Source organism: Hemicordylus capensis, chromosome 8 (genome assembly GCF_027244095.1).
Source record: "Hemicordylus capensis ecotype Gifberg chromosome 8, rHemCap1.1.pri, whole genome shotgun sequence".
Taxonomy (NCBI): domain Eukaryota; kingdom Metazoa; phylum Chordata; class Lepidosauria; order Squamata; family Cordylidae; genus Hemicordylus; species Hemicordylus capensis.
In genome coordinates, this window is record NC_069664.1 from 26,745,406 (window position 1) to 26,771,470 (window position 26,065).

Here is a 26,065-nt window from a genome sequence, read left to right on the forward strand (position 1 = left end):
AGGTTAAGCTACTACAAGTACCAAATGGCAGTTCTCAGCCAGGTCCCCTCCTGGGTTATTAATTGGTCCTCACAGGATACATTATTCTCTTTAGAGTGAGACAAAGCCTCTCCAGATTTTGCTTCCATCAACTTAGCTATAATTACAAAGGTGACATTAATAGGATTTTGCTGTACCAAAGGAAGAAGAAAGGGAACTTGGGAAGAAAACAAGGTGAGAGCATAGCCTCAATTGATTAAGGAAGAAAACAAGCATATCTCCTCCTTTCTCTCATCCGATTTTCCCAAAAAAAGAAGACTATGGAATGAGTATTATCCACTCCACCTCTATGAAGCTACTAGTCAGATTCTCAGATCCAGTGACAGCTTTTTGGTTCATAGGAACATAGGAAGCTGCCATATACTGAGTCAGACCATTGGTCCATCTAGCTCTGTATTGTCTTCAGAGACTGGCAGTGGCTTCTCCAAGGTTGCAGACAGGAGTCTCTCTCAGCCCTATCTTGGAGAAACCAGGGAGGGAACTTGGAACCTTCTGCTCTTTCCAGAGTGGCTCCATACCCTGAGGGGAATCTCTTGCAGTGCTCACACATCAAGTCTCCCATTCATATGCAACCAGGGCAAACCCTGCTTAGCTAAGGGGACAAGTCATGCTGGCTACCACAAGACCAGCTCTCCTCACCTGAAATAATCCAGTAACTGATAGAACAACATGTCCAGGGAGTGCTGTACAATTCCATATACTCCTGTAGGAGTATACTACCTCTGTTCCAAACCATCCAGGTCTTTAAAGGGTAACACCATCACCTGACAGTTTCCCAGATGTTTGCTGGTTGTTGCTGCTGGAATGTGAATGATAAGAGCCCTGCCTGGGAGTTCCAAAGCAGGAGAGGTGAGGAAAGGTGGAATCTGGTTGAAGGGGAGAACCCCTGGGCAAGGAGCTGATGTAGATCCCAGAGGGCCATCTGTAAGAAGATTTTGAACAAAGAACATTCCCAGGGGAAGGCTCCCTGCCACAGTTCAACATCAGGAACAAGGTTCCCCATCTCCACTATCTAGTGACTTGCCAGAAAACCTGAACTAACTTGACAAAAGGTGGCATCAAGCTCTTCCCTATCATCACTCCTTTCTTTTTTGTCTTGAAGAGAGTCTCTGCTTTCCTTTCTTCTGCCCCTTTAAGGCCTTTAGTTTGCTTTGAAACTCTGTGGAAGTAGCATGAATGCCAAGAATGGGCTGGTTTTGAAATGGAGTCTACCAGCCAGTCCAAGTTGGAAATTCTGGTCCTGAAGACTGTGCAATAATAGATCATCTGCAGTTTCTTTCTGTGCAATCAAGTAAGACGACCTCTTCTGACAGAAAAAAGGAGAGGGGGTGCCATACAGCACATTTTGCTGCTCTGGCCCAAACAACAAGAAGAAGTAGTCATATGCACCGTTTTCACCATTCCGTATTTGTTCAACCACTTTTTGTGCCAATGCTGCAATTTGGAACTGTAATAAATCAACCCCCAAAGCCAGAAATGTATGAATCCATGTTTGTCCTCAAATTACACAGCAAACTTTCTTTAGAAAGCTAGGAAGGAAAGACCAGCTAAAGGTTTTACTTGGAGGCAGGGGAAGATGGCAGGCACCAGGCAGCAAAGATCAGGTGGCAGTGAATGCAATTTCTAGATGCACTAAAGGCCCCATGGCTAAAAGTAGCGGGAAACTTAACCCATAACGTTCCTTTGCAAAGTAAATGAAAAGCAGGTAGTTTTCCAAAAACACAACCTGTCCCAGTGATCAAGCACCCAGGTGCTCCAATCAGGGGTGTATCTAGGGGAGAGGGGGGCCCATGTACTCTGTGTTCTCCGGTGGCCTCTTGGAGTGTGGGAGATAATGAAGGAAATAAGGAAGACTGGAGCTGGGGGCCCTCAGGAGCTGGAGGGCCTGGGTTCTTTGAACCCATTTGCTCGATTATAGCTACACCCCTGGCTCCAATGCTACCAGGAAGATAGAAAACCTTGGGAATGCCAAGAGAAGTGGAACAAATGGAAATGCAGTAAGCCCAGCAAAAGGTAAATGGGAGATGCTGTATAAAAGGAAGAGGGAACCTTTAACTGCACATAACAAGCCAAAATCCACAAATGAAGCAATTCCCACAGTTGATAGGAGAAGCAGCACCTGGGCGCTTTCCAGATTAGACCCTGCAACGGGGTCACGTCAGATCTCAGAAGTGTGCTTCCTGCGTTGTGACACCGCCGTCCCTACGCAGACAGCAGGGTCTCATTCATATTCCCAATGCCTTGTTTCAAATTTAATCGCTGCAATATAGAGCAAGACCTTCTGCTCTTCCCAGAGCTGCTCCATCCCCGGAGGGGAATATCTCACAGTGCTCACACATGTAGTCTCCCATTCATATGCAACCAGGGCAGACCCTGCTTAGCACAGTCATGCTTGCTGCCACAAGACCAGCTCTCCTCCCTGCAGTGGACACATTAGTGAGATACTCAAAAGTGTAGCCCTGATGAGCTAGGCTCTCGTATAAAAGAGCAGAATCACAGAATCCTAACCCAACATAATCTAATTATAGGCTAGGAGCATGTTATCCTACGCATCTATTTGCAAGCACAGCAGGTCTTAGGAATGGCACTTGCTTTCTTAAGGCAGTTGATACATTGAAAACCAAGCTTCCACTCCCCGAAATCACCTGTGTGAACATAGTATTAATCCTGATCAACAGAGAGGTGAAGGTATGTTGGAACTGTATAGGTCTCGACCTGGCTCTCAGACTTGCAAATAGCCACTTGCCTGGCCTCCTATGATGCATCAGAATTGCCCCTCAGGTGACCAGTTGCCCCTTTCTTCCAGTGAAATAGGGAAAGAGAATGGGGCCAAGTGAAGCTTAGGCAAACTGAACAGGGGTTAGAAGACCACCCCTTGAACTTTGTTTTACGGTGAACCAGTGTTACGATGAACTTCTCTATTTAAACCAAAACGTGACATTTTGATTTTTTTTTAATCCATTTGCTCTTTCAACTTCTTATATGCCACACTGCAGTGCAAGAAATGGAAGCTGCCTACAATACAAGAGAGTCCAGCTTGCCGCTGCTCTGTTCCGTCAGCCCTCCCCAACTCCACCCCAGTTGCAGACTGGAACCTAATAAAATACATCAGTGGAAGTAATATGAGGGCAGTTCCATCTTATTTGTTTGTTATTACTCTGTATAAACCGCCCTGAGCCATTTTTGGAAGGGCGGTATAAAAATCAAATCAATCAGTCAGTCAATCAGACAGGAGCCTAATATAGACGGAACCATTTACTCCAGACTGTACGTACAGAAAGCGGCTTGGTAGAAGTGTGGGCCATGCGCTTGTACAAGTCAAACGGCTACAAGCTATATCAAGATGAGCGAGGCAGCAATGATCTGATTGGTCCACCCCTGGCCCAGACTGTCTTTCAGGGTGCTGTGAGGTCAGCTGAACTGTAGTCTGACCTAAGCCACATGTCCTCTGCATGGCCCTTCACCACACACCGACTGCAGTACATATCCTTCACCCATATCCTTCACCCACATCCACACGCACAAATGCACCCATACTCTCATACAGTTTCTGTGGCACACTCCTGGAACAGGTTTCTCCTATTATTGAACTAACAAGAAGTAGCCATTTGCCACAGATCTTATCCTGAAAGTGTCCACCCCTTGGACGGGGTGGAATGAGGGTGCACCAATGTTTCCAATGCTTATTAAAACTGAAGATACTACGTGTGTCTCAGAGTATCACCAGACTTGATGCTGAACCTACATTGGTCACATTTGCCACAATTATTCCACAAGCTTCTGACCTAAACAACTGCTTCAGTTTGCAGCTTCTTATTTTTCTGTTGCTGAAGTTGTACTTTCAGATTTCAAATTAGACACCAAAAGCCACCCCAACAGTAATTGCCTTTACCCCAGTAACTGACCTGCAAGGTAAAGTCCCAAGGACATCCCCTTTGGCTACAAGAATGGAAAAACATCTACACTGGTCAGACCACGGGTCCACTGAGTTCCAGACTGTCTACTCCGATTGGCAGAACCTTTCCAGGGTTGCAAGAGACAGATCTCTCCTGGTCCTGCCACTTATAGCCTACCCACCAGAGATGCCATGGATTCAACCTAGAGCCTTCTGAATGCAAAGCACGCATTTCTACAGCTGGGCCATGGCTCCTCTCTTGTCTTTCCCCCCAGTAACCTACCTGTCATCACGCATCCGGGGGCTCAGGAATCGGGAGACATCATCATCATGGCTGCTCTGTTGGCTGCTCTGTTGGCTGCTGCAGAAACAAACAAAAGAGGAAGCACAAGTGATTAGGCCTCCCAGTGGTACTGGCTACCTCAAACCACAGTGGGCTAGAATGAAAATGCTCTAGAGAAGGCCTCACACATAATACTTACAAAGGGTTCTTTGCACTCAGTCTTGACTGCTGGGAAAGGCGATAATTAGAATCTTCTCCTTCAAACCAAGCATTTGAAGGAGGAAGGACTGGGTGGCACCATCGGCTACCAATGCCCAGCATTATTTCTCCAACAAAAACACATCCAGTTGGAAAAACTGGAGGCTCAACTGGTGTCCTTTCCTTTAGCTTCCTTAAGGTCCTTTTATCTAAGCTCCCTTCTGTTTCTGGCTGCCTAACGTGGCTGTTTGGCATAGATGCATTTTAATTACACATGCGTAACAAATGCCTTTAGACATCATTCTCTGTCCCTGGGATCCTGTGTCAGTTATTCTATGCACATTGGAGATCTGCAGCCTAACTGAAGTCAAGGCAGCCTGGAAAACCGGTGAGTACCACTGGCTCCCAATTTTGAGGATGATGCTTGTACCTCCCCCCTGCCTGTTGGCTTCCCCAACCTATGCATAGGAAATGCCAATGGAAACTAACACATCCCAGGGTTCGTAGCTCTTGAGAGAGCATGTCATATAGGGTAGTGCATTTGCCTCTGCCATGTCTCAGACTACAAGTCCTAGAGTTTCCTGTACAAGAGATCACACATGTGCTCACTTGCTGTGCTTGAAGTCACTGCCCAGAGACTGTTACTTCTTCTCTGCTTACAAGTGATTCCAGCAAACCTCACAAGCCCCTACAAGATCTGGTTGTCACATACAGATATCAGGAAACAAGTCTGCATAAATGTCCTCAGGCACGACCTACAATTTAGCCTCAATATTTTTCTCATGGTAAGGGGCTTGCAGGCCAGGTCAGGCCCCCTTGGACTTCCAGGCCTGGGCAAACTCCTCTCCATGTTCAGGTCCTGTCAACTGCAACCAGAGTGGGCAACATAGGATCCCACAACATGCATCACTGCGCTCTTCCCAAGTTTTTATTACAATCCACATACACTAAACTAAAAAAAAAAAAAATTTCTCACCCCCATACTTGCAGAGACTTGCATGAAAATGTGAAAGGAGCATGTTTGTCAGCAGTCATGGGGCAAATAAGAAACAGTGAAAGTGGTGGGAGGGAGAACTGAAAAATTCTGCTTTTAAAATGCCCTTCAAAACCTCCCTGCAGTAAGCCCCAAGTTTCAGATATTGCACAGTGGATATTCTAGACTGGACTTTCTGCTCTGAAATTTAAATATCAGTTCTAGAGGCAGTATCCGATTCACCACATACCCCTGAAATTTGCATTTGACTCCAACAGCAGCACTCAAATATTGGCAGGTCATGAAAAAATCATCCTGCAAAATAAGCCAGACGAGGACTTCCTCTACGGGGACTTCCTCCGCCATTTTTTCCACCCCACACACTGCTCTCATCAAACAGTGTTGCCATGTGGTGGGATGGCAGGAAATGCTTCACCCACTCTGTGACAGAGGCTGAAACTCAAGTCATGTTTGCCAAAAAAAAAACCACACAGGAGCCTGTTTAACACATTCATATCTCCTGCCAATTTTTCTCTGTGTGATTGTCCTCACATGCTGGCAACTGCAAGGAGAAATCCCCCACAAACAGGCAAGTATATCAATACAATTTTTGAAGTCATTTCTGACCTAAATAATGATAGCTGTTTCTTGTTTAGTATATTTGCCAGCTGCCCTTACTGAAGCTGCAATATACTGAGTCAGACCATTGGTCTATCTAGTTTAGTGTTGTCTACACAGACTAGCAGCAGCTTCTCCAAGGTTTCAGGCAGGAATCACTCTCAGCCCTGTCTTGGAGATGCAGCCAGGGAGGGAACTTGGAACCTTCTGCTCTTCTCAGAGCAGCTCCATCCCCTGAGGGGAATCTCTCACAGTGCTCACACTTCTAGTCTCCCATTCATATGCAACCAGGGTGGACCCTACTTAGCTAAGGGGACAAGTCATACTTGATACCTCAAGACCAGCTCTCCTCTCCTTCAACATAAAGTCCCTTCAACATAAACTCTTCAACATTATGCCCTTCAACATCAACTCCCAGGGTGGAGCACAATCAAATATTAAAACAATACAACATAATCTGTAACACATCATAACAATTGCCAAAAGCAGCACCCCTTACCGGACAACATCCAGTAAACACATACAGTGTAAGTTAAAACCGAACTGAGTTACTAACTCAGTGGTGAAAGTCCTGGACAAATTAGAAGTCTTTGTCCAGCACTGAAGAGACATCAAGATTGGCAACCAGCGAGCTTCTCTGGGGAGGACATTCCAGATAGCGAGTGGGGCTGGCATTGACAATGAATCTCTGTTACTGCACCTAATTCAGCCTTTCCTCCCTGGAACTAATTCGACAACTAGCATTCCAGAAACGCAAGAACAAACAGGTGAACCATGAACCAACCTAATTCTCTGCATCTGACTTTGCCCCAGTCCCTGCAAACTATCACCCGCCCCCTCCACATCGTCCACGAGGGAACCTTATTCTAGTTCTGCTCTCCACATCTAATGCCCAACAGATAATCGATGGAGTTGAAAAACTTACCACCTAGTTGAGCAGGTAAGAGAAAGTTTAAGCTGGATAGACATTTTCTTGGGAAGTTAAAGACTTTGTCCACAAGATGTCACTGTTTGCTTTGCAACTGCCAAGACCTCATCCGGGTAACTGAACGCAAGTTTCCTACCAGGCAAAGGCCTGTGGTTTGAGATTCCCTGATGTGCTACTATCAGCTGGTGGGGATCCCATTGCCCTCAGGTCCAACCAGTCATCATTGTTATTTCCTACCCATTGCAAATGCCCCTATCAAGATATCGGAGGTGCCCCCAAAGGCTCCAGCTCCGAGCTATCCACGGTGGTTCCTTACATGCTGCTGTCTGTTTTTTCAGGGGAGATTCACAACATATTCACTAACAATGAAGCTGCTTTTCAGCGGTTTGAATACTGGAGAAGTATTTGCAAGTGATTCATAAAGACTTACAATTCTATGCATGGCAAAGTAGACTTAAGTGACCTGAAGAGGGGACTGGACAAATCTGAAGGATGGGGCAATATGAATCAAGAACTCAATATGGGGCATCTATATTCAGAAACAATTACGCCATGAAATCCCAGCTGCTGAGAGGCAAAGGAGGAGGAAATGTGGATGGGGAGAGCTGGTCTTGCAGTAGTGAGCATGCATTGTCCCTTTGCTAAGCAGGCTCTGCCCTGGTGCACATTTGAATGGGTAACTAGGAGAGAAGAGCTGGTCTTGTGGTAGCAAGCATGACTTGTCCCCTTAACTAAGCAGGGTCTGCCCTGGTTGCATATGAACGGTAAACTGCGAGCACTGGAAGATATTCCCCTTAGGGGATGGAGCCACTCTGGGAAGAGCAGAAGGTTCCAAGATCCCTCTCTGGCTTCTCCAAGATAGGGCTGAGAGAGATTCCTGCCGGCAACCTTGGAGAAGCCACTGCCAGTCTGTGTAGATAATACTGAGCTGGATGGACCAATGGTCTGACTCAGTAGATGGCAGCTTCCTATGTTCCTGTGACTACCAGAACGCATGAGCACGGTCTGCTGTAAGTTAGCACCAGTAGCTCAGTGGAAGAGCATCTGCTTTGCATGCAGAAGGTTCCAGATTCAAGCCCGGGCATCTCCAGGTAAGGCTGTGAGAGACGCCTGCCTGAAACCTTGGAGAGCTGCTCCAACGACGAATACAACGAATAATTATATACCACTTTTCAACAAAAGTTCCCAAAGTGGTTTACAAAGATATAAAACAACAAACAAACAAATAAAGTGGTTCCCTGTCCCCAAAGGGGTCATAATCTAAAAAAGAAACATTAGATAAATACCAGCAACAGCCAGTGGAGGCATGCTGTGCTGGGGATGGATAGGGCCAGTTGCTCTCCCCCTGCTCAATAAAGAGAATCATTACTTTGTAGACACTATTGAGCTAGATGGAGGAACGGTCCGACTCGGTACAAGGCAGCTTCCAATGGCAAGCAGGATGCTGGAGAAAGTGGGCCTGTGGTCTGCGCTATTAGGGCCCTCCTTATGCACATGGGAAGGAAATCTCAGGAGTTGGTGTTTGCACAAACTCCGACACCTCCTCCTTCACCATGCCTTGAAAAGCAAACCATCTCAATAATTTGTGTTACATGGCTGGGGGCAGGGCTGGGTCAGAGTTGGAGAAAAAACACGCTCCTGAAATTGGTTCTATTTCATTCACACATTTAGGCAACAACATGTTAAACAAAACAGGTTAACAACGGCAACTCTCTCTGATCTACGGCAACTCTCTCTGATCTACCCACCTCCAAGGCCTCCACATTCACCTCCCCTTTGCTTGAGAAAAAACCTATTGCTCTTTCTTCCCTGGAGCCCATGGCAGATGCTGCAGACGCTGCAAGCGGAGGTCTTTCATTGTATTTCATCTCTATGTTTTGAGGAAGAGAAGGCACTTACTTTTCATAGCAACAGCGCCCTTTCAATTTGTTCTTGTTTTGCCTTTTTACAAGTTCAAAAAGCTTTTTTTAAATCTGGGCACAGGTTTTCCCCAGTGCTAAAAAGTAGATCACTCCCTCTCCGCTGCCTCCCACCACCCTTCGCAAAGTATTCCTTGAGCTCCATTAGTACTCAACAATGTGCCAGAGGACAATGTTAATTGTAGTGTGGAGCCATGTTGATCAACCTGCACCCAGCTGATTGTGGAGGCTCAGTGCGTCTGCTGTGTTAAGGGATCCTAGTGCAAAGCAAGCCCCCACCCCCCACAGTTATAGGAAACCGCTCTTTCCATCCAAACATTTGTAGTGTGTAATAACAACAGCATCCAAATTCCTTGCAAAAGCATGACTCAGTTTGCACAAGTCAGGAGTGAAAACTGCCATCAGGAATGATTTAATCCAATAAACTAAATTAAATAATGGGTTAAAGAGTGCCACTCTCCCCATCTTTAGGTCACTATATGTCAGCCTCCAACATTTCAGTGTTTTTTCTTAAGAAAGGGAGAAAGCAGAGCGGGTGGCATGCAACCTCAGAGAGAGGGTTAGACGGGCGTGGGAGGGCAGAGAGGTGGAGACGTATGGGTTCAACAGAAGGAGGGCAGCACACACACTATTGCACACAGAGTGGGTGAAGGAAGTGAGCGGGTGTTGCATATCTGAGCTTCACGTAGTTGAGATTTGCAAGATCAAAACTGAAGTGGAGTCTTGAAAAGTCCCAGACGTTTAAAGAACATCAGGGTTGGGGGTTTTTGGTTTGATTTGGTTTTGGTTTCGAGACTGAAGGCAGCTGCGGCCCCCAAGCAAGGGCGTAGGGTCCAGCAGCTGGGGTGCACGTGCTCTTTCCAAGTGTGATGGGAAGAGAAGCAGTGCGTTGGGGCTGGGCTTCCTTTCTCCTCCCTCCCCCTGCGCTTCCTCCTCCCGGGCAACAGGCTGCCGCTCGCCGCCCTCAACACCCCAGCCCCGATCGGCTGCCGCCACCCCCAGTGGAGGACAGTGGCCCCGCACCTGGCCCAGCTCCACGCCATCAAGCCCGCACTGCTGCTGCTGGCCACCTTCCCGCTCTGTGGCTAGGGCACTGGGGCATGCATGCTCTGCACCCACAATGAAGGCCCCATCGCTCCTATTTGTCCCCCGGGCACCAGGAACCTCGCTACACCCCTGGGAGGCAGGCAGAGCATACATGGGCATTATTAGGGGTTATAAAGACTTTTGTGACAGCCAGCCACCATCACTAACAAGAGCAAAACACAGAAACCCTTATTCTGAGGCATAAAGCTTCAGCTAAATGTCACTTCCTCCGCAGAGTTGCTGTCCAAAATGAAAGCTGACAAGGGTTTTGCTCTGCACTGCTCCACATTTCTGAACTCGCCACTCACAGGGAGGGAGTTAGATCCACTCTCTCTGCACTTTCGAAAAATTGTGCTGGTGTTACTTCAAGTAAAGTTGCAGATAGGAGAGCATGGCATCCACATCTTCTATCAGGGAAGCACAAAGTGCAAGTTGCATTCAAGGCAAAACATTCTACCTTTTAAAACTAATGCAGCGGGGAAATGGCTGGACTACCGAGTCAGAGGTTGCTGGTTCGAATCCCCACTGGTCTGTTTCCCAGACTATGGGGAACTCCTATATCGGGCAGCAGCGATACAGCAAGGTGCTGAAAGGCATCATCTCACACTGCGCGGGAGGAGGCAATGGCAAACCCCTCCTGTATTCTACCCAAAGACAACCACAGGGCTCTGTGGTCGCTAGGAGTCGACACCGACTCGACGGCACATTTTACTTTACCCTTCCACATAGTACCTAAGCCAAGAGAGTCTCTCAGAAATGGTGTAAATAGATAGGCTTCCTCAGGGGTGTAGCTATAATTGAGCGGATCGGTTCAAAGAGCCCAGGCCCTCCAATGTCCTTCCATAGCCCTGTTCAGACCTTATGTTGTACCTGCACTGAGATGTCTGCATGCACGGACATATTTTTGTGTGGACGACTATACCTGCATTCATTCTAAAAGTGAACCTAGGTACAGGCCTCCTGAAATGCAGGGTACAGATACGAAGTGTACTGCTGTAGCTCCATTCAGCATAACTGGTGAATAACTGTAGCTGTGTAGATTGTACAGGGACTGTACCAGTGCTGAACGTAATGTGTGAATAGAGCTCATTTCAAAAGGCTTCCAGGACACTCTCCAAGTAAACTGAAACTCTGCCAGGTGCTGGCTGGAGAACCAGAAACTGTGCTTTTAAGTTACATTTTGCGAACCACATTTTAAATGTGGGACATCACTTTTTAAAAAAAAAAATCATTTCAGGCAGCTGAAAGCCAAACACTCAGGCCTCTCACCTGCTCCAAAAAACCAAAACTGACAAAGTCAAAACGGTACCTCATTTTGAGCACACAGAAATGGGATCAAAAACTGGCAAACTGCATGGCTTAAGCCAGAAGCATAGCTAGAACTGCGGCTTCCTAGCCCTACACAGAACAGGCTCCAATAAGTTCAAAATTGTGTTTCCTACTATCTATTTCCTGAAGATGGGGATCTCATGTTTCCAGACTATCCTCCACCCCCTGTCCAGAATAAAAGTATTCATTTAATGTTTACAGTAAGCCACAGAGAGAGTTAGGAAGGAGGCACACCTCAGCTAAATCTTGCAGGGGCAATTAGGAGGATACTCCACATAACTTATGCATTACATGGAGCAGACGTTCAATAGAATAAGAAAGGGTGTCTATTCCTCAGCTTCATCCACTATTGTTACTTGTTTCTTGAAAGGAAAATTTGAATTTTCTAAATTCTAAGAATACTAAGAAATTCAAATTATTACTTTTAGGCTGCAGAATGCCCATTGATGCTTTATGGTGTTCTTTTATAGATCACGTATGACCTGAAGCAGAACTGACACTTTTCCAATGCACAGACCAGAAAGAAGTCCTGATCGACAGGATTCTTACCTCATTCCTCCAAAGCTCAGTGGGCTGATTGTCCTACAAACACCAATATTTTTGTACCGAGCAGGGTAGCAGAGGAGGCTAGACTCTGCCCAATGGGCCTGCAATGCCCTCATTCAAGATCAGTTGGGTGAGAAATGGTTCCAGTACGTCTGGTCACAAGTCAATTGTAACTCATGCTTTGCACATCATTTTTAAGAGGCCTCACAGAAAGGACAAGTAAAAATTAACCAATCCCATTTAACCATTAAACTCTCTGAATAGCATTTCTTGTTCTACTTTGGCTTACTCCTGAGTTGATGAAGTCAAGGATCATGTGCACTACAAAGCTCACTTGGCAGATTGGGTGAAAGGCTACGGAATGGATGCTGCATTCACCATATAAAGCATGGCTGGAGAAAGAGACAGTGCCTGGGAGTTATTCACACATGCCTTCAAGCCACAGAGATCTGAAGAGCGAATCTGCTTTGCAGCAGATTCGCAAGATGTTTAATTTGGGGGATTAAATGGACAGTTCACATAGGGTCAGCTCCTCTCTGCAATCCCTGGCAGATCTTTATCCTGTACGTTCCCACTGGCTTACTCCAGGTTTTTCCTCCAACTAATGACAAATCATATCAGAGAGGAGGGGAGCGAGAGATCTTTGTTGTTGTTAGTTTGAGCTACGGAGGAGCAGAAGACCAGCTTGATAAGTTGCCAAAAGCTCAATCAAACAGCAGAACACTTAACCCTTGCCTTTGTGAGTGACTGCCTTCATCATCTCATGTTTCCCCACCCACCACACACAAACACACCCAGACGATTTAAGAGGCAGGGAAGTTTAAAGCAGAAATCAGAGCTTTCTCTCTGTCATGAAGAAAATTGCAGGCTAATTGAATCAGCACAGACAAAAAGGCCCAGGTTCCATCCATTCTGCATATCTAAAGCCTATGTAAACTCCCCTTCACTGGGTTTTGAAAAACTCCGAATTACTGGCATGGTCACTCCACACATCAAGGAGAAGGGATGGGGCATATCAGAAGCCTTGGATTGTTTTTCAAAAGCCGACGAAACCAGAGGATTTTTTAAAGCCAGACATACTTTGCGCTAAGCCAGAATGTGCAGCCTCAATTCGGGGGGGAACAGAGTCCTGTCTGTACTGGTCCCCGATAGCCTGCAGCTACTTCAGGGTAAATGAAGCTAATATGTGGACTAGCTCACTCCATTCTGGAGGAGATTCGAAGTAAAAGCCCAGTGTGTAAAGCCTCCTGTTACCAGAGTGCTGATTTTACCAGCAATCAAAGGCAGCTAGACTAAGTTACTTCTAAGTAGTCCTATTGAAATTATGTAATCTTTTAGCGTGACCCCTAAGTAGTACTACTGAGTAACATAGTCTGGATATCAGTCACTCTTACTTACCCTGTTTAACTTTCTGAAAGCCAAGATCCATTTCAAGGAAATCTCCATCTAGTGAAATCTACAGTTAAAAGGTTTTGGTTTAGGAACAAGCAGCTACAGACACCTGGGTCAAAAATGGTCACACACGTAGATGCACTGCATGGAGGCCCAGTTACTAAATTAGAGGTGAAAGGGGAGCAAAGCAAGTGACATGGGTGGTGACAGAAGGTCAGAGGTTGAATCACTGACTCACCCCCTTCCAAAACAGTCCTCCAGAAAGATTAGTTGCTGACCAGGAATTTGGTCCATTGGAAGTCAGTGGTGGGGAAACTACGTTCTTCCCCTTTCTGGTCATTGGATGCTGTTGGCACAGTCATACGCACAACGGATATACACTGTGTAGTCTTGATCTTATTTATGTATTAATCATATTTTAATACCACCTGATATGTACATCTCTAGGCAAACTTAAGCAAACCACTGCTAGTGCCAGTTCAGTAGAAGCTGGAAGCTCAATAAATGCTTCCCACATGCTTACCATTAGCCCTTTTCGACCCAGAACCCTAAAGACAAGTTTTTGAAAATCGAGTCTATGAAGCCTAATGAAAATACATACCACATTTACCCAAATAGAAGACAACTCTGAATTTAAGATGGCCTCCTTTAAAATGCAGGTTTAATAAAGGTTATACTTGTATTTACCCAGAAGAAAGAGGACTCTGAAGTTATAACCACCCTCCAATTTCTATCATCAAAGAACTTGGAAAAAACCTAGTCTTGGATTCAAGTAAACACGGTATAAAACTGTGATTAACTTTATCTTCTGTCTAACATAAAGAGTTTGAGCGTAGCTCTTTACCAGAGTGTTGATTTTTACCAACAATCAAAGGCCTTGCATGGATCTAGATTCCTCAAACTTTCAAACTAGGTTTGGGAGCTATTCTTTTTTAAAATTACATTCCTATTCCAAGAATAAATTATTCTGGAGTAAAATCATTTCTCTAAATTGGAATATATAAACCCAGACACGCATATGTTACTTGCTCTCTTTGCATACAAATTCCAGCTTCCGAGGGGTGAATGAACAACAAAAAGAATGGATGATGATTACCACCAAGCTACAGAAAGTGCCATTTTTGTGGTGCAATTCAATTACAGATGCACGAAACATTATTCACAGGAGATGAGAAATTGCACTTATATTGCAGGGGAGCCTTTGAGCCTGCAAAGCTGTAGATAATGCTATTGTGTGAAATGTGCTATAAAATTACTTCTTCTAGAGCCTTGGGGCCGATTGACTTGGATGTGAGGCATGTGGGAGAATTGTCTGTCTGCTTCCAACAGACATAAGAGCAACAACAGAATTTCGGCGTTGAAAGGGACCTTGGAAGTCAGCTAGCCTGACCTCCTGCTTAGCTCAGGAATCTGCTGCAGGCAATTCCTTGCCTGATGCACTCTCCCAGCCTCTGTCTGACCCCTCCTGCAAAGGGGTGCCCACCACTGTGCAAGGCGGACTGTTCCACAAGCAAAGAGCTCTAGCAGTGAGGAGGAGGGAAAGGATCTGAATGGTTGTCCTCGCAAGACCTCATAATCGGAATAATCTGTAATAGTAGTTACCAATGAATCACTCATGCAGGTGGGGGTGGAAAGCCCTCCTCCTTGCCACCAAAGAGATGGGGGAAGGAATTGGCCTTAGAAACCCCACCACCACCACCACCACATAGGAAGCTGGCTTAGACCCTTGGTCCAGCTCACCCAGGATTGCCTCTACACTGACTGGCAGCAACTCTCCAAGGTTTCAGGCTGGGGTCTTTCTTTCTCAGCCCTACTTGGAGTTGCCAGGGATACCTGGGACCTTCTGCATGCAAAGCAGAAGCTCTGCCACCGAGCGAGCTACAGTCCTTCTGGTCTTGAAGATGCAGATCCTCCAAGTCCAATTTCCTTCCCTGCGATCAGCCCCCAACCCCAGCCAGCTGAGGGCTTGAACTTATATTTCACTCTCACTGCTCACGGGGATATTCCCTGGCAGCTTGAGGGCAGTGCAAATGCACAACCCTCATCCTCAGCTCTGGAGGAGGGCTGGGGTAAGGGACCCCCCCCAAGATCAACTAGCTCACCCTCTCCACATTTAGATCCCCAGAGAGTTCACACGCAGCAGGTCCACATGACAAATTGAGGTAGTGATGAAGGCAAAGCTGAAAAGGTGATGTTCTTAGAGCAAGGACATGACCATATTGGAAGAGTGCATGGACCCTTGAATGAGAGCCAGGTGGAACTTTGCTCAGGGATCCTGGCTTAATTTTAAAGCCACTGCTTCCTTGATTGCATCCTTCCCAATCTGCTTCTCATTCAGAAGACCATCTTTGGCCTGTGCTTCCTGTCCCCCTTTAACAGAGATGTTTATCCCCTAACCCAGGTTGTACATCTTTAGCCTTCCAGCTGTGGTCGGACTACAAATCCCATCACCCCTATTAGCCACTGTGGCTGGGGATGATAAGGGTTGTAGTCCAACAATGTCTGGAGGGCCAAAGTTGTGCCGCCCTGCCCTAACCCCAACCCAGCCTTCTTAGGATTATGCTTTGTCCATCTTTGTCCATTGTTATTTATTCATTTCTAAAGTACCTGGAATTCTCTAAGTGCTGTTCATAGGGGGAGGGGGAAATGATACAGACCCTATCCAAGGCTCACAATCTAAGAGATGATTCAAAAGGAAAAGGGATGGGGAGGAAAAAAGCAACATAGATATCAATTCTTAAAGATAAATAAAGTTACATGATTGTTAGACTAGATAGAACGGAAGGGCCGCTGCAGAGGCAGTTGTGGGGAGGGAAGATCATGGTGGTCCCAGTCAGGCTGACCTAGGGGGCTTTGATGTCTCCCCTTCCCTTTGAAGCAGCCAGACAGAATGAATTTAGCAAATAAAAGCATGTTTATGAATATGAAAATAAATCTCAGGCATATTCACAAAGCTAGGGTTTCTTCTAAAGAATGGGAAACATAAAAGACACCAAAGGTAATCCTAAATACCTAATCCCCTTTCAGACAAAGGAGAAGCAGCTCCAGAGATGGAAACGATCCCGTGTGTCTGTTTCCCTTGTATCCTGCCCCACTGGGGTGCGGATTATGTCTAGCTCTTTGCCCCCCCACTCCCAACAGCTTTAGGAAGCTGCCGACGCACAAACACCTCATGCCTCAGCCGGATGCCTTGAGACCAAAATCATCAACCTTAGTAAATGAACTTCTTGCTATCAAAAGTATCGTGTTGCTATGGTAGCCATGGGTCTTCGATATAGCGTGCCAATAACAGCTGTCGTGCTATTTACTGGGGAATAAATCCAACTGAATTCAATGGGACTTCTCAGAAAATATGTTCCGGCTCAGGCTGCAAGAGTGATCAGAGATCCATGCGAAGTGTGTGTGTGTGGTGGGGGGGAGGGTGTTCCAATTTTCTCAACTCCAATGAGATTCAGACCGGGACTGCATTAAAAATAACCTCCCAGCAGGTTGGCTGTAGCTTCTTCAAGGTATCTTTCAAAGAAGTCCCAACAGGTGTACAGTGGGAAGCCTCCTCCACAACAGTTTTCTTGGCTCCAGCAGTCTCTGGAGAGATAGACACACACACACACACACACCTCTGCATCTAAAGCAGCTGAGGAAACATACCTCTATGGAGTCAAAGGCAATAAATCTATATATCTGACCTGATTCAAAAGAGTTGGAAGGTAAATTAGAATTCAGCCGCTCATGTTTGTTCAGTTCTCTCGTACTGCTGTCTAGAGGGTAGCCAGAAGATGGCATTGGGTTACCTGATATGAACGTAGCAAACTTTGAATTAAGGTTGTCACTTGAACAGTGTTGCCTCCTTTTGGACTGGCCAATTAAAGTCATTAATCTGAGACTCAAGTAGAGAAGTCAAGGAACTGATTCAAAAGGTCAGAGAGACTGGAACTAATTTACAACTTTAAATTAGTTTTAGCTGAGGACATTTGCCCTTGCTAAGAATGTACACAGGTTTGAAATACTCTAGTGGCACATAACAACAGCTGCAAATGCTCAGTTTGGTTACCAGAAATGCAACCTGGTGTCCCATCTCTTCCTCTGATCTCTGTTTGCTTCAATTAATTTGGCCATACTGCCTACTAACATAAGTTCACATGGCTGTAAATCTAAGTGTTCTGGAGACTCTTCAAGGGTTTCACCACTGTGCAGAACACTAAGTACACAGTACATCATAGAGAATGCAAGAGAATGAGACACATGTGCAAAACAACATGGAAATGCAAGCACATTAACTAACTTGTGGTGTCATTTTTCATAATTGTCAATTGTACGCGGCAGAATTTGGGTGGGGGAACCTACCTCATATGCAAAGTAGTAATTCATACTTCTAAGATTAAATTCAGGTACCTGTCATGAGGGTTATCAGTTTTGTTTCTGAAAGGGCTCCTGTGATGTTAGCAGCTGCACGACAATCTAGAATCCAGCAGGTGAAGTTTCCCTACCGCTGTATACGCAGGCAGAAAAAAGATTCACCTTCGGAAATGTAAGGCACTGGAGCTCTGCCAGAAAAATGAAAATGCTTTCCAGATTAGACCCTGCAATGGGGTCACGTCGGATCTCAGAAGTGGGCTTCCACACTTCCTGCTTTGTGACACCTACGGAGACCGCAGGGTGCCCTTCACATTTCCAATGGCTTGTTTCGAATTTAATCGCTGCGATGTAGAGCGAGGATGTCGTATATCCGGTTTTCAGGTTGTTAGTTTCCACGAGACTGCTCCCCCTGCTGTTTACATTTTGAATGCGACTTGCCTGAATGGAGGCATTTTAATAATAATAATAATAATAATAATAATAATAATAAATTTTGCTGCTGTTGAGCAGCTAGCCTGGAAAGTGCCCAGGTTAAAATCTGAGGGGTAAGCTGCATAGCAGTGCAGGAGGCGATACCTGCAGCTTTCCCTCAAGTTGTAACTGCACAACAAGCTAGATGAAGCCCGTCCACCCTCCCCGATGGGTGGCTTGCCAGGTGCTTAGGCTTGGCAACTCCCTCTCCACACATTGTTTTAAGCAGAAAATGCATTGCGCTGCTGGCAAGCTGCCATACCTAGTTGGCTGTGGTCAACTTGGTAGGTCACAAACTGTGCAGGCCTGTTCTAGGACAGCGCTGAGGAAATGAGCACAAACCCACTGTCAAATATTTGTTGACATACTCCACTTAAGCAACATTACACAATAGGTAGACTGCCCATGCAAAAGTGCCTTTCCGTGTCCTGTCTCTCATTGCAGGTCGGTTGTCTGACATAAGCAACAGGGATCTGCAACAACAGCCATTCAAGTGTGAACTCAGACCTCACACCCTTTTGTGAGTGGCTGCCTGACATGAAAGAAGCGATCATCTGTGCCAGCCACTCACATGATACCCAAAGGCAGCAGGCTTCAGTCCAGGTATTATGCAATGACTTCCATCAGGTGAAAAATGAGACTTATTAACTCACCTTGAAGGAATCAGCCTACTTAGTTTACCTTGTGACCTCTCCATGGCTAGGACTGCCCTGGTCTAGCAGAAATCACAGCTCATTTCAAATCACTCCCTTCAGCCCACGTTACAAAGAAGTTAGTGTGGGGAAGGAGGTAGAAGTGTGCACGAACCAGTTTGGCAGTCTCTTCACAGTCTGCCGAACCGGTTTGAAAGACCGGCATTTGAGCCGGTTCGGAGGCAGGGAGGAGGTTGCTTGAAGGCGCAGGGGAGGGTGTCCTTACCTCCTCCTCTGTGGTTTCCCCACCAGTGCTGCTGTCAAAATCAGCTGCTGGGTGGCTGTATACCCTCTTGCCCCCCCAGTCAGCGTAACGCTGGAAGTGGCCAGTGTGTATGCATCACACATGCACACGTGCGCCGGACACTTCCGGTATTATGCTGACTGGAGTGGCAAGAGGGTATACAGGCACCTTGAGCCAGGGATTTTGACAGCAGCGCCGGTGGGGGGAACGCGGTGGGGTAGGTAAGGACACCCTCCCCACACCTTAAAGCAACCCCCACCGTCCTGGGAGTGAACAGAACCAGTTTCATGCACATCCCTACAAGGGGTTGCTCAGCAGATAAGCCAAACTCTCCTCTCGTTGCCATCTTTCTTCAGTTCTTACTTGGGTGTTAGGCACAGACAATCTAGACCAGTGGTTCCCAACCTGGGTTCCTCCACATGTTGCTGAACGATAACTCCCATCATCCCCAGCTGTGGGGTGATGGGAGTTGTAGTCCAACAACTGCTGGGGAGTCCCTGCTCTATTATTATTATTTCAATTTCTATACCGCCCTTCCAAAAATGGCTCAGGGTGATTTACACAGAGAAATAATAAATAAGATGGATGGATCCCTGTCCCCAAAGGGCTCGCAATCTAAAAAAAACATCAGATAGACAACAGCAACAGTCACTGGAAGTACTGTGCTGGGGGTGTATAGGGCCAGTTACTCTCCCCCTGCTAAATAAAGAGAAACACCACGTTAAAAGGTGCCTCTTTTCCAAGTTAGCAGGAGTTAGAGACTCTAGGCCAGGGGTGGGCAAACTTGGCCTTCCAGAAGTTGTTGCACTACAACTCCCATCTTCCCTAGCGATGACGGGAGTTGCAGTTCAACAACAGCTGGAGGGCCAGGTTTCCCCACCCCTGCTCTAGACCAGGGGTTCTCAACCTTGGGTCCCCAGATGTTGTTGGACTTCAACTCTCATAATCCCCAACCAAAGGCCACTGGGGCTGGAGATTATGGGAGCTGAAATCCAATAACATCGGGGGTCCCAATGCTGAGAATTCTGTTCCAGACAATGTGACCAAACAGAACAAACTGAGTGCTTAATAAGTCTATTAAATATTTCCTTTTACCAAAAACCAAGTCTTGCTCATGATGTTGCTTGCTTTCTTAGCTTAGCCAGTTTGCCTGAGGAAAATGTAAGAAATCTTGGCATTAAAAAACATTAATCATGATCAAAAGATCTGCTTATCAATCGGGGGCCTCACAGATTTCTTACATCTCACAACTTTCTGCCGCAGCTTCCACTAATGAGTACCTTTATCTTCTCCTCTGGGAAGGAAAGCGTCTGAGAGTGTATTGGGGGGGGGTAGTGTTGGAGGGGGAAGGGTTACCACCCCCACCTCAAGTGTTCCACTTCATGTTTCAGCCATCAGCATGGGGTTTTGTAAAAACCTTGAGGGAAAGCTACACGCAGCTTGGAGTCACGTCAGTTTCTACAGAACTGAATCTGTCAGAAATCCACAGCGCCTTCCCTCCTCCTGTCCTCAAACCAGAGCGAAGGTAGCTTGGGCAAAGCGAGTACAACTCTCTCTTCCCCTCCGTCAGTCATACTAATTACTAAAAAAAGGTCATTTTCCATAAGCTGCACTACTTCATTAGCTTCTCATAACCCAGCACATCTGCCAGGATGCCAGGATGGAATCAACATGGGTACATCAATGTCTCCCTCTGAAAGACACTCTCCAAATGGGCGCGTCCAGTGCCCCATGCCAACTAAGCAAATGACGCCAAGGAGATGACACCTGGGAGCACAAGTGGCAATTGTTCAAGCCCTGTGGACTGGAAGCCATGAGTTGATAGCCACTGTGGCCAGCCTGGCAGTCCCTGGAGGTTTTATCCTTTCCCTACCACAAAATGGGGGTGGGGGTGGATCAGTTGCCCTCTTTACATTGCAGAAGGGTGCAACTTCAGTAAAGCAGATCATTGTTGGGCAAGGAGGGATTTCGTTTGAAAAGTCCCATCTATTTTCCATTACTGCAGCAGGAGAGAGTTGGAATCTGAAGAGCCAAGGTGCCATGCTGGCCTTGGTATGCTAATACGCCCTAATCCACACACTGCCTCAGCCTTTTTCCAAACACCATTTCAAAAATGTAGTTGGGCACCACAGCGAGATCTGTCTTGTGCTCTTGTTAACCAACAAGAACCTATTAGCACACATCTCCACAACTCTCATACATACATCCGGTTGTACATGCTACAGGGAAACAAGGGCAGGTCTCCATCTTCAAACACTGCTTGTGGGTTTCTCAGAAGGAGCTGGCCGGCTGCAGTAGGAAAGACAGTGCTGGGATCGATGGACTGTTGGTTTGACCATAGGAACACAGGAAGCTGCCTTTTACGGAGTCAGACCCTTGGTCCATCTAGCTCAGTAGTGCCTACACAGACTGGCAGTGGTGCTCCAAGGTTGCAGGCAGGAATCTTTCCCAGCCCTAACTGGAAACTGGAAATCCAGCAAGGCAATCGTCTGTTCTTGTAGTAGTAGCAGTAATAAATATGAATATTTATATACTGCTTTTCAACAAAAAATGGCTATCGATGCAGTTGGCATAGAAAAAGAGAAGATGATGGTTCCCTGTCCTCAAAGGGCTCACAATCTAGATATGCTTTCTATGTTTCCTTCAACACACAGTCTCCTTCCATGAATATGTTTTCACCTTCATGCAATGCTATATATCACCTTAGAACACTGGTTCTTAGTCTTGGGTCTCCAGATGCTGTTGGACTAGAACTCCCATCATCCCCAGGGAGTTGTAGCCCACCAAAATCTGGGGACCCAAGTTGGAGAATCCTTGCCTTACGCTTTATGCACTGCCACTTTATGCACTGCCACCCTTCTCGCCATGCCTTACATTTATTCAGCCACTGAGTGCACTTTGTACCTGACTTCAAATGCAGTATTTTATTATCTGATCATATCTGCAAACTGTTACAGCTGCTGAAATCCTGAAAATATATTAGAATCTCCACCATTATGGAGGTTGATGCAAAGCAAGTATATCATCGAGGAGAGAAAAAGGAATCACACTAGAAAATGTATGATTAATTGATCAATTACTTAATCACAAATTGTGGGATTTGATATGGGTGCTAATAACTGCTGTCAGGGCATTTTGCATCCCCCCTACCCCATTAAAAACACTCAAAGTATTGTCTGGTTTTGGATACTGTCATATTTTAATAAGTTAATTAATTGATTATGAGATTAAAAGGGAAGATAACTAAAATTTATTTAATGTTTCTTTAATGCTCCATTAAAGTCATTATCCTCTTGCTTTAAAAAATAAGTCTTCTCTAAAGCAAAGTTCTTTGGAAGTACATCCCATTTTAATGAATAGGGTTTACTTTTGAGTAAACATGATAAGATGGGCTGTTGGATCATCAAATTTCACTTAATACACATGCAAGTCACAGGTGTAGAACAACAGGATTATGCAGTTGGAAAGGACCTTCAAGATCATCTAGTCCAACCCTCTGATGCTCAGTGCAGGAAACTGTTCCAGCACCCCTGATGGCAAATGGCCATCCGGCTTCTGAATGAACGCCTCTAGCATGAGGCAGACTGTTCCCCTGCTGAACCATTCTCACAATTAGACTGGGAAAGTACTTCCATTACCATCAGGAGTTCAACTAACATCCAAACCAAGCCAACCAATGAATCACCCAGCTCTCAGCGGGGATTAGTAGCTTGCCCTTAGGATTCCCAGCATAGTCTAAGGAACAGAGACCTATAAGAGTCACTACTAACAATGGCTGACACCTGTTACCTGAAAGTGTAGCCTATAAACAGAACACCTGGGCTCACACATGCTTATCAGTATAGCAGTATGGCCAACTGGCCATATCTTTAATATCTGTATTATAGGTGCATACACACACACATATATCACCATGTTTCTAGTCTAGACAATGGTTCAGAGACAGCATCACTGGTGTTATCATCCTGTAAAGACTGCTAAGAATCCTGGCCTGCAAACTGGCCCCTTGGCTTCCTTCACAGCTGTCTAGAGTTGCAATGCACAAATGCCTGCAATCTGGGATAAAGGATTAGGGAAGCAACACCAGATGTGCCACAAATAGGTATTGCTCTTTACCTAGTTCCACCAGTAGAGGGAGACATGGATGTAGTGGGACATGCGCAGTGGCAAACCACAGAAAGGTCCTGATCCCAGTTCTCAGAGTATACTTCATAGGAGACAGAGGGAGAACTGGGAAGGGAAGGGAAGGGAAGAGGGAGATGACATACCTGCTCTCACTGCATTCCTTCTTCTCCTTCACATTCAGCCACTTGCGAAGCAGGAAGCGCTTCCGCCGCGGAGAGGCGCTGGGTGTGGAGCAGTTTGACCAGGGGGTGTCCTCATCACTGGAGGGAGTGATCTCAATGGAGGGAAGCTGCAGGAACTCCTTGTTGGGGGGTGGCGCAGTCTCTAAGCTCTGCTCCTGGACGTTCCTCATGCGCCTCATCCTGAACCGCCTTCGGCGCAGGGTTGGAGTGGACGAACTGGACCAAGCGTGGCTGGACTCTGCCACCTGCTGTTCTGGGACTTGCAGTGCTGGAAGCTGGAGGGTCTCTGTCATATTGGCAGCGGTCATCAGGTCCCGTATCACTGCTCCTCCCGCCCTCATTTACTGCAACACTCTCTCCTTGCCCGACACCCCCACCCAGCCCTTGACCTCAGTGCAAACCACACTGAAGAATTAAAATCCGCCTTTCTCCCTCCTTCCCCTGCTTGGCACCCTCCCTCCCCCTCCAGTGAGAAATCTCATGTTCCTCAGGTGGTTTCATTTAACAAGGAAGCGCCTCCAGGCCACAAAGGGAACCAGCTGCAAGTTGCTCTTGAGTTTCCTCCCAAGTCCTCAACTCCAAGGAGTAACTCTCTCCCTCGTGCTCGGCTCCAACAGAACAGCAGCCGGTTCAGCTAGCATCAGGGACCAAAGCTGAGCTGGCAGCAGCCGGCTTCTGCCTCTGCCTTGCTTTGCTTTGCTTCCAGCAGTCCTTTCTTGCCTCTTGGCTTAGTGGATGCAGGGCTCCCCCGGGGCTCTGCTGAAAAGCTCTCAGCTGTGTGCACTCTGGAGTGGCGTGGAGACTGGTGAGGCGCTGCAAGGAAGTCACAGAGAGAGAAAGAGAAAGAGAGAGACAGAGAGCGAGGGAGGAGAGGAAGGAAGCAATGACATATGATAAATCTGGCAAAGGAAAAGAAGGGAGGGGGTTCCCCCACCCCGTAGCTGATAAGCTCAGGCAGCTGCTGCTGTAACCCAGGGACAAGGTCTTGATGACAGAACTGCTCCAATCAGCCAGGCAAAGGCGAGAGGTGGTGGGGAGAGGAAACAAACCCTCCACACACAGGGATTGGCTGCCCTTGCCCTCCATCTCCCCCTTTCAGCAGAGATGTCCCACCTTGCCGAGGGAGGGGGAAGCAGGTGACCTCTGAGCGGCACAGGCCGTGTGTATGTGTGTTGCTAATTTCGTCTTACTCCAAGTCACAGAAGGTGGTGGGCAAAGGAGGAAGCCAGAAGTTTGCAAAGAGACACCAACCTGCTGCTGGCTTTCAGAATCAACAAGCAAATACATTTCACCTGAAGTGACATCACAAGCAAACTGGTAGGTTTCCTGCTGGGACAAGAACGCCCGGGGAGTTCTGAGGCCAACCAAAAGGAGAGCCAGCAATTCCTCAGGGGCGTCCCACGTGTCACAGAGTGGCACCCTAGTTTTGCCCAAAACAACATTGAGCAACCTATTTGGAAGCTCCTGCCTGGCAAAGCTTCTAAAGAATTTGAGGAGAGGAGATTGACAGAGATTCAGCAAACTTAAAGAACCTTTTCAGGGGGGTTTCACATAGCCCTACATAAATTACCACAGCAACGCATGTTAGAGAGAGAGAAAGAGTATAGGGGTGAGGGACTGCTTCCAAAATGACATGTTCTGGTGAAAGCAACTCTGGTTCAAAAAAACAAACTCACAAAAGCCATACAAGACATCAAAGCAAGTATATAAGAACATAAGAACAGCCCTGCTGGATCAGGCCCAAGGAAGCCCATCTAGTCCAGCATCCTGTTTCACACAGTGGCCCACCAGATGCCGCTGGAAGCCACAGGCAGGAGTTAAGGGCGTGCCCTCTCTCCTGCCATTACTCCCCTGCAACTGGTACTCAGAGGCATCCTGCCTCTGAGGTTTAGAGGTGGCCTATAGCCTTTCAACTAGTAGCCGTTGATAGACCTCTCCACCATGAAGTTATCCAAACCCTTCTTAAAGCCATCCAGGTTGTTGGCCGTCACCACATCTTGTGGCAGATAACTCCATAAACTAATTATGTGTGTTACTGTATGGAAATCCAGAACTGTATGTAGTACCCCCAAATGTTGCTGCACCTAGGATTTGTATAAGGGCATTATGATATTAGCAGTGGCTTTTTTTACCCTGGATATAAATCGGGCTACACACTTAACACTCGATGAAAAACATGAATCCAAAGACTTCCTTGGTGTTGCCTCTCAAAGCACCTTTCCTACACACATGTAGGAAAAAACCAAGTACCCTGGGTTTGTGAGGAAATCAAGCCAGGGTCTGTTCTGCCTGGGTGTTTTTCACACAACAGGGTTTACTGCAAGGCCTTACTGCAGGTTCCCCCCAAAAAACCGATGCACCAAAAAAAAAGTGGATTTTTTTTTACCTTGGATATTTTATTTATTTTATTTTAATTTATAAATCGGGCTACACTCTAATGCACAATGAAAAACCCAAATTGTGTGGGGAGTGCTCCCCGATAGCTCGCAGGGACTTCAGGGTAAATCTGTCCGGTATGTGAACGCAGACCCTCCATTCGAGAGGAGATGCGAACTAAAAGCCGGGTGCGAAAAAATTCCATGTTATTGTTTCATGGTAATTCTACAGTCACATTATTTTATAATACTAGTTATAGACTAGTACTTGAGGGTACCCACATTTAAACAACCAAATCAAACCAGGATTCCTCCCTTTCCTGCTTTTGAGGCTGATTCCCAAAGCAGACCAAGTAGTTCCCGGGAATTGGCAAATCTTTTCTCTCTCTCACTCATTCCAAGTAGGTTTTCTCA

General features: G+C 46.4%; 1 protein-coding gene across 7 annotated transcripts in view; it reads right to left on the reverse strand.

The window, feature by feature from the left end:
* Positions 1–26,065, reverse strand: part of GRAMD1B (GRAM domain containing 1B) — a 245,211-nt gene that overhangs the window by 101,127 nt on the left and 118,019 nt on the right. For 5 of the 7 annotated variants that reach the window (XM_053269623.1, XM_053269626.1, XM_053269625.1 and 2 more), the window contains 2 exons: positions 23,238–24,089; positions 4,218–4,295 (listed from right to left, as the gene is read on the reverse strand). The exons of 1 other annotated variant lie outside the window; for it this stretch is intronic. In XM_053269623.1, coding sequence (XP_053125598.1) covers positions 4,218–4,295; positions 23,238–23,617 — 458 coding nt within the window. In that variant the 5' untranslated portion in view covers positions 23,618–24,089. Of the gene's footprint in view, positions 1–4,217; positions 4,296–6,931; positions 6,948–23,237; positions 24,090–26,065 lie in introns of those variants that run through there. One more of the 7 variants, XM_053269628.1, reaches the window with a different exon arrangement.